The following is a 14456-nucleotide window of genomic DNA, read 5'->3' as shown; positions in this document are numbered from 1 at the left end:
GTCAAAGTCAGCAGAACTGCAGTGTACCACCTGGGGTGGCACAGGACGGGGAGAAAAGGCTGAACTTGGACCCTGGAGAAGTTTCAGCATTAAAGCCTGAATCTTAATTGGTTTTCTATGCGAGGTAAGCTCCCTACACCATGTAAAACTTTGCAGGAGAACAAATCTAGCAAGCCAGCAAACTAACAGATTGCTATGAACTAGAAGGCTGACTGCATGGTTCTAGAGTTAGAAACTGGTGACTGGGGAGAAAGCACATGACGGTTCACAGGGAAGTGCAGCTCGCAATGCTAGAATCCTAAAGAATCAGGACTCCTTAGCCTGCCTTTGGGGTTTCAGCATAAAAATTTAGTGGTCAGAGGGATCTCAATTACCCATGTGTATGGGAAAGCTGTTTCATATTCTTCTGGTTTAGTAGGCACAGCCAAACAGGTTGCATTTCTGTTTGAAATGCGATGTACATAACGTGATCAAAAGTCTATGAGGACCAAACCATATCCTGAGTTGATAATCTTTCATTTTTCTATTATTTAGCTTGTTTATTTTGCACTTTTAGCAGTAATATTTGGTTAGCTATCTGAACTTCGCTGTTGACAGGCAACATAATATTTCCTTCTGGCTACAGCGCATTTATTCAGCGTGTTTCATTGCACACCTGTGTGCCCACAGGGCTCCAGCAAAATTAGACAGCAGTGAAAGCAAAGAAGCTGCTGAGCTCTCTAGGCTTGGCTGGATATCCTGATACAACTGTTTTTTCACTTTGAAAGCACACCAGTCAGTTGACACTACACTTACAAATACTGATGAATTTGTATTTGACAGAAAAACTTGAATGGTATTCAAGATGTTAAGGCACATCACGTAGATATAGCAAGAGCAAGCATTCAGATTACAATTCTTCATGTGTCTTTGAATAAAGCATTTTCTATTTATATCCATACAACATTCATATTACAACCATAGGAAAGGCCTCGTCACTCTTTTGTAGAAAGGCTGTGAGAGAACATGGAAAAGAACGAGACGGCAAGCCCTGTAGCCCAGTAAATAGGATCTTCACATTACCAGGAAAAGTGACAGGCTTTAATCCATCCATTTGTCTGCACTTGTCTTGGCCTGAGCTGATTTCAGCTTCTTTTAGCTGTGATAGCAGTTCTCTAGCAGCCAGGGAACAATTGCACAACTTGTTTTCAGTTAGCTCTGTGAATATCACATAGCAGGTGTAGCTGACCTATGCTGTTATTTACTAGCAAATATTAACCCCACAGCCTGAGGCTACAGAGGATATTGTGTATCTTTAACTAAGATAGTCAAATAAAGATAGTCAAACTATTAGTGGGAACCAGTTTATATAACTAAATTATATTAAAGAAAATATAACTCCAGCTTGAAACACGAACGAGGAGGAAAAAATTTAGCTCCATCAACAACATATTCGTCCTGAGAAACCACTTCATGGACACCAGTCGATGACTCCACACACCCCCTCTCCTTATTCTTCTCGTGTAAGAGAGGTACCATAGACATAGGACTCGTGGGGCATTGCAGTGATGAACAAAACTCTACTAGGAAGTACACTTCAGGAATTTTAATGTATTATTAATGAGACTTTTTCTGACAATTTGAACTGTACAGTATTATTGTAACTGGACTAATAATTTGTTATATTCTGATTAGACTGTTGCAACTTTAGTTAGCCAAACAATGACTTCTCGACTTTGTATATAAGGTGTGCGTTTCCTTTTGGCCGTAATAAGACCCAGAGTGTAACAAAGACTGTGAGCAGCTTTTCTGTGAAAGCCTTTCTGTGGATGGCAGTTTCTAGTGATCACAGAAGAACCAGAATGCAGCTAACGTGTTCCTGTGGTTCTGGCAAGCATCCTGCTTATACTCCTGGCAAGCATCCTGCTTATACTCCGTCTCCATTTTATAAGAACTGTTGGAATTGGGGAATGGGGTCGCTCAAGCACTGAGAGCCCAATTTTCATAACACAGATAAAGTTTGCAAGAGTTTGCAAACTTTAAAGTGTTAACACCACAACTTACCAGCAATGAGATCAAGCGAGGCAGCATATGGGCAATGTGGTCAGTGACACATAGGCTAGATCAGGAAATTCAGACTTCAAAAGCAAAGGCAAGAAATGAAAAGCTGAAATAGAAGCGTACTGAGTTAAAACACTGAGAAATTAAAACTCTAGATGGGATTGAAGCTGTAGAGCAACATTATATGCAAAGCAAGGCATGGACACAGCTCTTACCAAAGCACCCTCTCGTGATGATACTGACTTAGAGGATAGCGAATAATGGTTTGATCAAGATAGTGACCCTTCCACAGAGAAGTGTAAGGCTAAAAGTACACATTCTTCTGATGCTGAGTGCCGGCAGTGTTCAAAATGAACCCAGTACCACCCATCACTACCTGGGTTACTGTAAAAACGTAAGATGGGCAAACAAAATATAGAAGAGAAATACACAACCAGAGTCACTGAGTTGTTAGGGAGGAATCAATGATCACTGCTCACTAGATCCCAGAATAATCAAGAGTCTTGGCCCCAAAAGCCAATCTTTTAAACAAAAAACCTGCGTATTAAATGGCCTCTTAAGTTAGATGCTAATATTAGTTTAACCATGACTGATCAGGAGAATTCCTCTTGAACATCTGCTACAGCTTCTGGGTGAACTGGTGGAATATAGGTGCAGTCTTTGAAGTAGCAAATGATCATTATAAGTGAATACATCACATCGTATTATATATATTAGCACAAGTCAAATGTAACAGTAGAAATGTATTTGGCATGGAAAAAATTGTCACCTTCTGACCAGTCTTCTAAACAATAGAAGGAGACAAGCCCCAAATTATGACCAAGTTGTATTGAAACAGTTGTTGTGTATAGTCTAGCCCTGGGACATTAGACACAGCTATAAAGCAGGAAAAGGATCTTAAGGGGAATTTAGACAACATTGGGATCCACCCAAGATATGGAGTTGTAATGGTTGTGCTAGGAAGAGTCTGAAAGAATATGATTATCTACTACCATCTGCCCCATAGCAAAAAGAGCTCCACAATAGAGAACCAGCTGAAAAACTGAGAGAACTTTTAGTTTTTGAAGGCATTGTAGAAACACAAAGGGCCAGAGATACGGTCAAGGACAGAATACAGCAAATCACTATCACATTAGATTCAGAACAGATTAGTACAATAATGCAGATGACAAGGCCCCTAATTGATGATACTTGCATTGAAGGGGTGGTTAAACTAAAGAAAAGCCCTATGCTTGACATATAAGAATCTAGCTTGAGCAACAAACAGTTGCTCAGACTGAGCACTGACATCCACTATTGCTCGGATAGAATTAGCAAAAGGGATCCAGCAAGCAAGGAGAATTATGAGAAATGAGAAAAGGGGATAACAGCACGCTGGAACTGGTCCAGCCCATAACATTTGCTAACAGTGGACTGCAGCAGTGGAACTGGAGAAGGAGGGTAAGTACGAAGCAGGGTGTTAGTGGGAGTGCCCGATATTGTATGGACCTCGCATATGGAAAAGCAAGGAAGGATAAAAAAGAGTAGTACAGAAGAACAAATAAACCATTTCAACCCTAATGGTATTGCTGCTTCTAAGTTGCATTGATTTGGTTTAGCTGGTTTTGCTTTCTTGTTATTGTTGTATATGTATATATGAAATGGAAAAGATATAATACTGGGAGTTTTTTAGTCAATTCCCATGGCTGAAATTAAAATCAAGACCATCACATTCACCTATGAATACTGGGGAAAAATGAGACAAATGTTCCCATCTCCAAGCAAGGGAAACCCCATTTCTCTCAATTAGGATATACAGTGATCATGATCACTAATGTATTATTCTTGTACATGCAACATAAACATACATGAATGTGATGCGGTGTGCTTATAAAACATAATAGTTTAAGTGCTACAAAAAGCAAAGCTTAATCAATTAAGTATAGAAATAATTACGATGGTAAATTTTATTTTAGAAGAATGTATGCTATTGCGTGTATATTTGCAACATTGGGACTGGGAAAACTGCATGTTTGTGTAGTGTTATATATGATGCCAGAGATATAAAACAGCTATGTAAAAGTGGATGGGCTAGGTAGAAAACCAGAATTTCCTCAATTATAGAGATATAAAAAACTACATACAAGTATGACATACAACCATTTACCAATTTTATGAAAAAGACTTTTTTTTATCAAGGAGCTAGCCAGATAATGTTAGAAATGTATAACACCGTTGCAATTGCGTGCTCATCAAGTGCCCACAAATTACCTTATTGTGTATAATTTATCGACAGCAGATGTGTAAGTAACACCTGCTGAAGGATGTGGTTTTAATTACGTCATACCTATAGAAGCACCAACACTCAGCTCACAGGAATCATTGCAATTGTATGCTATGTTAGGCTCAGATGTCTTTAGGAATTGCCAAGCATTTGCTAATAATTTTCAAACAATTGCCAGAAATGCTAGAGCACCCCACCCTTACACCTGAGTCTGACATGTAGTATAGAAGCCACAAAGGGAGAGGTTACTGTACACCAAACAGATCACGAAGTAAACCTCAGTACTACCACAGTCTAAAATGCAACAGAATTGCCTCTCAGTGTGATCTTCCTCAACTTGGCTTTACATCCTAGAGTCATCATTTGAATCATTACACTTATTTTTCTTAGCTATAAAAATAAAATTTAACATGGTTACGGTTATACGTAACAAGGAAGAACTACAGATTACTCTCAGACCTGTACAAGTTATCTCGAGGTAAGATCAGACAGAAAAGAGCAAACATCTCTGAGATCTGCTGGCCTCGTCCTGATCAGTATCCCCGAGATGTAGAAGGGTTTCAACATCCATTTTTGACCTGTAAAAAATGTCTGTGAAGTGGACTAACAAAAGGAAGGATCATAGCCCTGTAGCCCCATAGCTATGATTTTTCCATTTCTAGTATGCATGAAGAAAGACATCATATCAGGCAACTAAATCTCACATCCAAATCGAAGAGATACTTATGGGGTTTTTAAGTGCCAAATTCTGTAACACTGAATGATGTCCATGAAATTAAACTTTTTTAAAAAGATACTAGATCTTGACTTTCTCTTGTGCAGAGCTATGCTGTCTTCCCATATTGGACCTCCAGTGGTGAGATTTCCAGGCTTCTTTAAGTGCATAGCACTGATTATCACCATTTCACCTGAAGTAAGTAGCAACAGCAACTTTTTGCCTGCTGTATGATCTAGTTACCAGGCTGGTAAAAAAAAAAACAAACTCATTTCACCTGTGTTTTACACAACTCTTAGACTCTATAAACTACTTAAAATTAGTAGGCTGTTTATTTTAATAGCTCTAAGGGGCAATGCATCAGCGTGCAGAAAGACACATAGATTTTGTACCTTCATCCTGAAGAGAGACACAAGCCTGAAATCTTCCTGGACTTTAGTTGCAAATAGAATCACAATGCATCGATTCATCGTAAGTCAGGTCAACAATTTCCCTTGCATTTTACATCAGATATCCTACCCACGGTAAAGTGGTCTAAACCTTCCAAAACCCTTCAAAGACCCCATTCACATTCACTTTACAATATCTTAGATACCCAGAAGGACTGCACTCTTCTTGCAAATCCACTTGTACAGGGAGAGGCAGTTATCAGCATGCATTTCTGTCAGCTTATAGACAGCACATTTTTCTTCTTTCTTCCTTCGTTTTACTGTAAAACTGCAAGAGCCAAACAACACAGAGATATGAAGATCATTGAAAAAATTTGTTTGCCTATACAAAGAATGAAACCACAAAGACTGGATTTGTTTTGGTCTTTATGCCGCGATTCTTTTGATTCTCTGACATACAGACAGGTTTTATTTGTTTACTAACCTTCACTCTTTCTCTGTTTCCCTGCTTGTTACGCAGCTGGAAGTAAAAAGCTTGCAGAGCAAAGGCACCTCCTAATAAAATTAGTTCCTTTTCTGAGAGCTGTCAAGGAATTTCATTTTTCAACTGCATGTTTTGATCAGAATTCCCTACTGAGAAAAATCAGAATAGACTGAGCTGCCTAACTGGAGTACAGGCCCTCATATCTTACTACTCCTTTCTCGCAGTCTAATGGCTGAACAGCCCATGCGCAGCGAGGGGAGAACATGTCATGGAAGCCAAAACATACTCACCCCACAATGAACATACCTGTGCCCTGGATGTTTGGGGTCGCTGAGCCATACCCATCTTCCTTCCTCGTCATCAAAGCTTAATCCAGTCCAAACGAAGCCAAGGCTTTTATCCTTCAGTTTGTTTAAGAAGTCCTAGAGAGAGGTATGTCTTTGAACTCTCATAATAGTGACACTTCATAAAACTCCAGCACCAGTAACGTGTAGTGGTAATTAATATTTTAAAACCAGCAAGGCTTTCATGCCCAAAGATTCCATAGAATGTTTCCCAGAAATTGAGAAGAAAGAAAAAAAAAACACCAACAAACCACATGGAAATTAGTTCCAATTCTCCACTATACCCAGTACCGTGGTTAATGATGGTAAGTGGAGCAACCAAAGAGCTAACCTTTGGCTCCTTGCTGGCCCCACACCCATTCCGCTAGCACACTTTAGATGATGAGCATCAGGCTGATCTGAATTACCGGAGCTGAAGCTATTTCCTCTTTTACCCCCCTACAAGGAAGACAGGAGATCATTTTGCCAGCTCACCCTCCTGGGTGCTCTAGAAGTGACTGCTTGAACCTGGTCACCTTTAAGCAAAATGAGGAGCACAAAAGAGGCACAATAGAGGTTAGGATTTTGTCCGCAGAACCGATTTTTCTATTGCTGCAGACATGGTACTGACATTTAAAAATGTATGTAGTACAGAGAAACAGCTTCATCTCCCAAAGAAAGGCAAGAGCCTTTATGACAGCTTAGTTCTGAAGAGGTTTGATTTGGAATAAAACATGCAAGAATCCTTCAAATCCCAGCTGCTTCTTGCTGGAGACAACCTCTAGGCATATCATTGCATGTAGGCTATCGGTCTTCTGTTTGACACAGATGTTCCTTTACGTGCAGAAGCCAATCATCAGAGCACTTTCCACTGACGATGCCTGTTATGAGCACATCTGTATTAGAAATGGCTCCTAAAAATACATGGAAAGCTATACTTTGATATGTGGATTCACAAGGTATAAGTAAAAAGAATATTTAAACCACAGAGTACCTTACAATAGCTTACCATTTCAGTCTCATCCTCTATGAACAGGAGCTCAGATTTTTTTCCTGAGCAATACTTTCTACTGTTCTCCCAGGTGTCACGAGTTTCTGAGTAGAAATAACATCTCCCATAATGCAGCTTCCAGCCAACAGGGCAGAGTTCACATCTGGAGTCTGTGAAGAGTTTGGAGTGAAGGGGTTTTGGTCACTGTTTTTTGTTTTTTGGGTTTTTTTTTACAACTGGTATCATTATTATTGGCTCCTCCTTTTTCTGTGGCTTTTGAATAAGATGGTAAAGTTTAAACTAGGGGTGGGGCAGAAATTGTGATGGTATAGCTCATTTTAAGAAAGCACGTTGTCCCTGCTTTACAGTGGCCGTAAGGATAGCCACAGTGGTAATAAGGATCGTCATTCTTTGCTTAGGGATCACTCTGTGCCTTTAAATATTTCAGAACCCTAGATAATTGTACTAAATATTTTACATAATAATCGGGTAAAGATCCCAGCTCTGCTGAAATCACTGGGAGGAGTGCAATTAAATGGCATCTATGGAGAAATAACAAAGATCTTCAGTAATGCTGCTCCACTCCTATTTTTGGCTTAAACTAAAATTTTCAAGGATGGAACTCTAAAATATATCACTTTATACTTATTTATCAATATATACATGCTTATTCTGTAATCAAAAGGTCAATTCCTTTGTGCAGGTGTTTATTTTTATATTAATCTTTTCAAGAGCTTCAAACCATTAATGCTACGATAAGCGAGACTATATTTCCTTACCGTTTGTATGCATGCATAAGCTTTCCTTTAATGCAGTCAGTGAGCTGTTTTCATGAAGATCTTCCCCAAAGATACTGTCACTTTCAGAAAGATTTTCTCTGGGCTTCCACACATGACTTGATAGCAAGTCACCTAGACAAGAACCTCCAATATTTTAATGTAAAGCTCACAAGTGCACTCTATAGAACCCCCACATTTTATCTATTCAATAGCTAATAACGGGAGATTTAAGTGGAAACTCAGGTTGCGCATTTGCCCTTCCAGCTCTCCTGTAAATGGTAGGTAGAGAGCTGAACATCAAGATCATCTACATTATACAAATGCCTGAGGTGACCGACTTCACAAAGACAGAGTAGAGTCCATTATCATCATGCTTTTGACAACATGGCATGCTACGGTTGTCTTTCAAATAACATGGTTGTGCCTTTGATTTTCCAGTTCCTGAAATTTGCATTGAGCTTATTTCAGAAAAGAATGGGTTGATGTGAGAGGGCAGGACTCGAGTCCAGGGAATGGGAGAACAGCTGACTCTGCAGGACATTCGTGCCCAGAAGTGCTTCTCAATTCTCATTTTCTCCTGTGTTCTCAAGTGTTTTTGATATGCAAAGTGATTTTGGTGTCCAGAAGCAGGCTGAACATCGGGACTAATAGATTTTCTAAAGGAGGAAACTAAAATTAGACTCCTTGATCAATGCTCATTGATGGCAACCTAAAAACTTGTTGAACTTGCTTAACCAGGGCAATTGCAACCATTTCTCTCTGATCTCTAGGTTTAGATGCCCAGGGATAATGGCACACGTCTGTATGCGCATGATCAGTGCCGGCAGTGACCCAGTGCTTATGCACAAGTTCTGTGGACAATGCAAAGGCCACTTTTACGAATTTAGAGGCACACGTTTTTATTTCGGTTTAGAGAGGTTTTTTCCAACTATATGTACCGTCTTCCAGCCTCCTATCTCACCCATCCCTGAAGTCCAGCTCACATTCCCATTGTTCACACCAGGGAGGACTGGCTGAGACTTAAGGTAAGCAAACCAGGGTGTCAGGAGGTGAAGGCTGGATGCGAGGATGAGGGGAGGAGGAGATAGCAGGGGTTCCAGCTGAACCATATACCTGGAGTGAGTTCTGTTTCATCACTAGAAGTGTTTTTCTAAACTGATGGATGGATGGATGGATGGATGGATGGATGGATGGATGGATGGATGGATGGATTTTTTTGGCTAGAAACCCTTGTTCAGTTTTGGAAAGGAATAGGAGGGACTTCCAGACTGGGGGACTGGAAAGTGAGAAAGACTCCAGCCCTCTTCATACACCCCAAACATGGAATGGTCCTCTGAAAGCCAATGACCTTCTGTAGATCCACAGCCCCAAAATGCTGGTGAGTCCCTCCCACCTTCATCAGAAACACAATAGTAGAAAGCATGAGTGGTCTTGTCACCTCATCAAAACAGTTTGTTTGCAAAACTTGTTGAAATTAAGGACTGATACCTGTCAATTTCACAGTAATTAAAGCAAAACATTTCACTCACATTGCTGAATTAGTGTGATCACAGCTCCCAAAAATATAACATTCAGAAATCCTGAGAGGGCAGCAAAGCACCGCAAGCCTGAAGAGTTAGGGGGAAGTTCTGCAAGAAATAAGAGGATTTTACAAACACAGCATGAATTGCTAACTATGACATAAATCTGGATTTCTCTAGACGTCTTTCAGACAGAACATCCATCACCGTCACATTTCTGTGTGTTTTGTCACAGTTGCTTTCTCCTTTCTGCTTGCCTTCTGCATATCAAGTGGTTCTTGCTTCTAATAAGCTTCCATTTATGAAAACTTTTGGGGGCTTGAATTTTCTCATGCTGTCTTCACCATTTGCCAGTTCATTTGAGGTTTTGTGTGGCTACTGAACAGCTTCTGCTTTTTCATAGCAGGGGTATGTCACTTGCAGATATCATAAAGACTGTTAGATGTCACAAAAAGCACTTAGCAAACATTGCTAAAGAAAACCTCACAAACTTAGTGAAAAAGGAAGAGCTGAAGTTTCTAACAGTTGCAGAGAAAGAGATGTATATAACATGCAAGAACAAAAATGAAGTTCTAGGACTATTAATACCAACACTATCAAGCAAGAAAGGACCAGTAGATTCTCTGAAAATTAAACCCTGTAACTCCAGGAGTCACTAATTAGTTTTATCACCTGTACACTGGATGCCAAGTCAAAGGCCTTTAGAAAAGACCACATTATAATTTGGATTTTTTTTTTAATAAGTCCTTGATGTTCAGCTAATCCCACATGGAAAATTACTACAAAATGTTTGAAAAATTAAGTAACAGGGCTTCTTTGCAGACTGGATGCTTGATTAAGGTCAGTGAATAGAGATGCAAAAATGAGTTCCCTTGCAACTCAAAGAAAATTACTTTTAATTAGAATCAAAAAAGCCTGGAAATGCACAATCATGATGAATCTTTCTTCTCAATATTACCCAACAATCTTAAAATTTATTCTTATAGGACAGTCACACTCCTGTCATACCACTTCCTAGTGAAACCTGCTGCTTCTGTTTGTTCACTCACTTTATTTAAAGATTTCTACATAGCTTGATATAGAATCACAGAACTATGTAGGCTGGAAGGAATGTCAGGATGCCATCTAGCCCAGACTCCTGCTTAAGGTGGGTCAGGTTACAACAGGTTTCTCAAGGCTTTGTCCAGTCAATTTCTAAATTTCTACAAAAAAGGGGATTCCTCTACCTCTCCAGGCTTCTGCCCTAAAGTTTGACCATCGTCACGGTAAGAAAAATTTTCTTGTATCAAATTGCGATTTTCCATGTTTCTACTAGTGTCTTTCGATGTGCACCTTCAAGATGAGTTTGGTTCTGTCTTCTCTACGCCCTTCCATTCAGTAATTAAAGAGGAAGGTAAGGCTCCCTTCAACTTTCTCTTCTTAGAGCTGCACAGTCAATTGTCTGAGCCTCTCCTCCTGTGTGTCTTCTCCAGCTCACTCACTATCCCAGGAGCCCTTTGCTGGACTTGTTCCAGCAGGTTGTCAGCATGCTCTTGGAAGGGCTAGCGATATAGTTAATGTAGGCTGCAATGCAGCAAAGCTCTTTAAAATAACTGAGGCATAAAGGATGTTCTATGATGCCTCAAAGGATTCCTTGGAGCAGGGAGAACAGTTAGAAGTTGTCCAGCTGTGCGGGAAATGTCATGTTAATTTTTATTCCTAGTTTTCTAACGTTAGTGCTTTCAGGAAATACCTTGTGAATGTTTTTCTAGAAAGACCAAGGCATAATACACTGTTCTCTTTGTTAAAACTTAACTTCATGGGAAAAAAGAATTTACATGCAAACCTTCCATGAGTTAGGACCCAGGAATAAAGTCAGAGAATAACAGAAGTTCCATTTCATGGAAACGGCCATTCTTGGAACAGAAAACAGGGTGCCGAAATGTTATACCTTTTAGAGAACTTGTTCTGTAACTTTTAAATAAGATCAGGAGGTACCCTATGGAAGTATCCTTTAGAAGCCCTTATATTTCAAATGCTGGTGGTCCAGATCAGATGTGAATCAGCTGTTTGAAAAGTTCTTTGCTTCTACACTACTATTTAAAAAAATTAATGCACAGAGCTGTATTTCAAATCAGGAAACAACTTGAATTTTGTCCGACATGATAAACTCATTTCCACTAACACTTTCGCTTCATGTCTAGCTATCACTGTTTTGCACAGAGGTCAAATATCTTTTCCCCTCAATTGTCTTCTCAAAGTGTGATTGTGTTCAGTCATACTTACTTGGGAAACGCTGTATCTGTGACTAATCATCTTTAAATATTCAAACAGCTAATGTCCACTGTTTTTATATTGTAATGCTATTTAGATGGCAAATAGATGTAAACAGAATGCAGTACTTTTCACTAGATAGGCAACAGTTAAGCACCTGTGTACATTTTCCTTCTTCTTTTGGGTGCTATGCAGTGCTTTGCACAAAAAAAAAAAAAAAAAAGGCATTAGGGATATCTGGTATCTAATCTTAACTTTGCCATGATTTTCACAATGTCTAGACTGCAGGCAAGACAGTAATAGTGATTTGCGTAAATACTCAGATTAGCACTCAGCTGCCCAGGGTGAGCTCTGGTAGCAGCAATACCGCAGGGCTGACAACGCAGCGTGGGCTCACGGCTCAGCGTTTGCCCAGCTTCTCCAGTCAGCTCTGTAGCCTGCACCACTGGCGAGAGCGGATGGCTCTGCAAGGGGGGAAGGGGAGCTCTGCATTTGCGGACTTCCTTCTGTACTACATGAACTGGCACGGATATTGCACTAGATCATGCCGATGAAGCGTTGCGACCGTTTCTAAGCACTCCCGTGAATACACTTCTGTATGCCGTACGTATATCATGCTAGCCTGTGTCTGGTCTAAAGCTAGCTCACACACCTTTTACTACAAGTAGAGACTCAGCCTGCAGTGCACTGTTTAACAAGCTAAATGGAAGCACTGCTCGCTTTAGTTGCTCGCTTGAAACCTTTCTGCTGCCCTGTTGTGTCATGCTACCCAATCATGCAGGTAGAAAATGAAGATAGGGCATTTTAAACCTGGCTTTTTCACTCAGTGCTCTGCGTGTTTGTGGTCGCATACTACTCGCCACGTACGCTGTGTTGGACTTTTCTGCTTCTTTCGAATGGAAATATTTAATGTAATGTACTCCGTTAACAGCAATATTTTTGCGCACTTTGACAAATATTTTAAAGACAATTGAAAGTTCTTAGTTAAATAAATATTAATTTTTCTGATTAATTTTTCTGATTTTTTGCTCAATTTTACTGGGTCTGTGCTTTTACTGCAGTTGGGAACAGGCTCACAGATAAGTCGTTGTAATAATAGACAAACATGCACAATTTACATCAATACAATTGCACACAATTTATTCTGCCGTAATGAGTAACTAAAGTTGCTCTTGCTTTTTGTCTGTTAAAAATTGTTCCTACATAATTGTGAAGCCAGGATTTATCAGGAACTGATGATCATTGCTAATTAACTGTTTGGAAACTGGGTATCTAATTACTCTACAGACTCGGTATTTATGATCTGAGAAGCTCTTCCCTGGGATACTTAAAAGAAATAAAGGTTAGCAAGGATGAGCTTGAAAACCTTCCAGCATGTATCTTTGTACTTTCTTCATTGCTGCTTCTGACACTTTTGATAACATCCACTGAAGTTTTTGAAAAAGCTTACTGGACAGCAAGTTACTGTCTTACCATTTTCATTCATATTATTCTTAAATTCTTCTTAGCTGTGATTTCTGAAAACAAAACAAAGCAAAGAAAACCAAAAACAAACCCACAAAAAAAAACCCCAACCAAAACCCCTGTAGATAACTTAAATAGCTAATGAGCCATTAACCACTGCCAAACTTGCCGGCGACTACCGCCTCATGTTTTCCTTATATGCCTCTATCTCCTAGTGTCTATTTTGTACTGGGACCGTCAGCGCCACTACTCCAAGCCTGGTGGTACTATTGGCTCTGCATTTTAACTACTACCCATCATATTTCTCTGTATACTGCCATATATCCTTGCCAACTTTAGCAACGCCAACTAAAATTTTGGGGGTTTTATGGTAACTCAAATATAGCTGGAGAGATCTGTTATTTGCAGAACAAGTCTGAAGGCATAGCATAAATGCTTACATGCTCACCTGCATTAGAGCTTTTCTTCCTGGTTTTGAAACGAAGTTCTGTGTAACCCTCTTCATTCTCCATCTCTAGGTCTTTTTGTCACTTCTTCCGATTGAAGACTGTTTGACTGCTAGTGTCAAGCTAGGTTATGGGAAATGCTTCAAACGAGCGTGATAAACAGGAAGGGGTCAGCGGATGGCCGTTTGTGCTTTTAGCTGAAGCCATGCAGTAGCAGGACTATGAAATGGAAAAACAGTGTAAACTGCACAGACAAGTAAACTCTTTGTCTTTTCTTTTTCACTTCCTCTGTCTTTCTCTGACAAAATGAAGACCCTTCTAACAGATACTTCTAACACTGCATTTTCTCCAATGAAATACCACATTCCTCAAACGCAGTCTTTCAATGCACACAGAATCCTGCCCAGAGAATAGATTTGAGTCCCTTAAGCAATGGATTGATGGACTTTTCTCATTTCCTTTACATTAAAATCAGCTGTGTAATCTTCTGTGTTTTTCTCAAATGCTGGGAATTGCTTCTTGCTTTACCAAAAGAAGATTGTGTGCGGTTATGTCTCATTAAATAGCTGAAAAGGGCATTTAAATACATGTATTGATCTTTGATTCTGCTTTGTGCCTGTCCACTTGAGCAACCGTTCAATGAAGTTGGGGATTCTAGCAAGTTCTTGGTGATCTTTTAAGTCTGGAATATTTCTTTCTGGAAATTGAGGATTCAGTAGAATGTTGCAAGTTGTTTTTTCTCTGAAATGGTTATAATGATTTCTGGCAGCTGTCAAATTCACTAGGTTT

At 39.7% G+C, this 14456-nt stretch overlaps 1 protein-coding gene across 1 annotated transcript; it reads right to left on the bottom strand.

The window, feature by feature from the left end:
* Window positions 1-4174: 4174 nt before the first annotated feature.
* Window positions 4175-13733, bottom strand: LOC141737600 (killer cell lectin-like receptor subfamily F member 1). Its single transcript, XM_074572544.1, has 6 exons — window positions 13670-13733; window positions 9514-9612; window positions 7985-8116; window positions 7224-7375; window positions 6198-6313; window positions 4175-5735 (listed from the first exon to the last, which is right to left on the bottom strand). Exons 1-6 carry the CDS (start codon window positions 13731-13733, stop codon window positions 5606-5608), a joined length of 693 nt encoding a protein of 230 aa, XP_074428645.1. The 3' UTR covers window positions 4175-5605.
* Window positions 13734-14456: the final 723 nt, after the last annotated feature.

Source organism: Larus michahellis, chromosome 1 (assembly GCF_964199755.1).
Source record: "Larus michahellis chromosome 1, bLarMic1.1, whole genome shotgun sequence".
In the NCBI taxonomy this organism is placed as follows: domain Eukaryota; kingdom Metazoa; phylum Chordata; class Aves; order Charadriiformes; family Laridae; genus Larus; species Larus michahellis.
This window is presented reverse-complemented; position numbering and strand designations above follow the sequence as displayed.

Bases quoted from the DNA above. Each gene is read 5' to 3' on its own strand.
- LOC141737600 (XM_074572544.1), bottom strand. From the start codon at position 13,733: ATGGAGAATGAAGAGGGTTACACAGAACTTCGTTTCAAAACCAGGAAG. The intron at 7,376-7,984 runs GTAAGGAAATAT...AACTCTTCACAG, and splicing joins CTTATGCATGCATACAAACG to ACTCCAGATGTGAACTCTGC. The intron at 6,314-7,223 runs GTAAGCTATTGT...ACCTCTCTCTAG, and splicing joins TAGAGGATGAGACTGAAATG to GACTTCTTAAACAAACTGAA.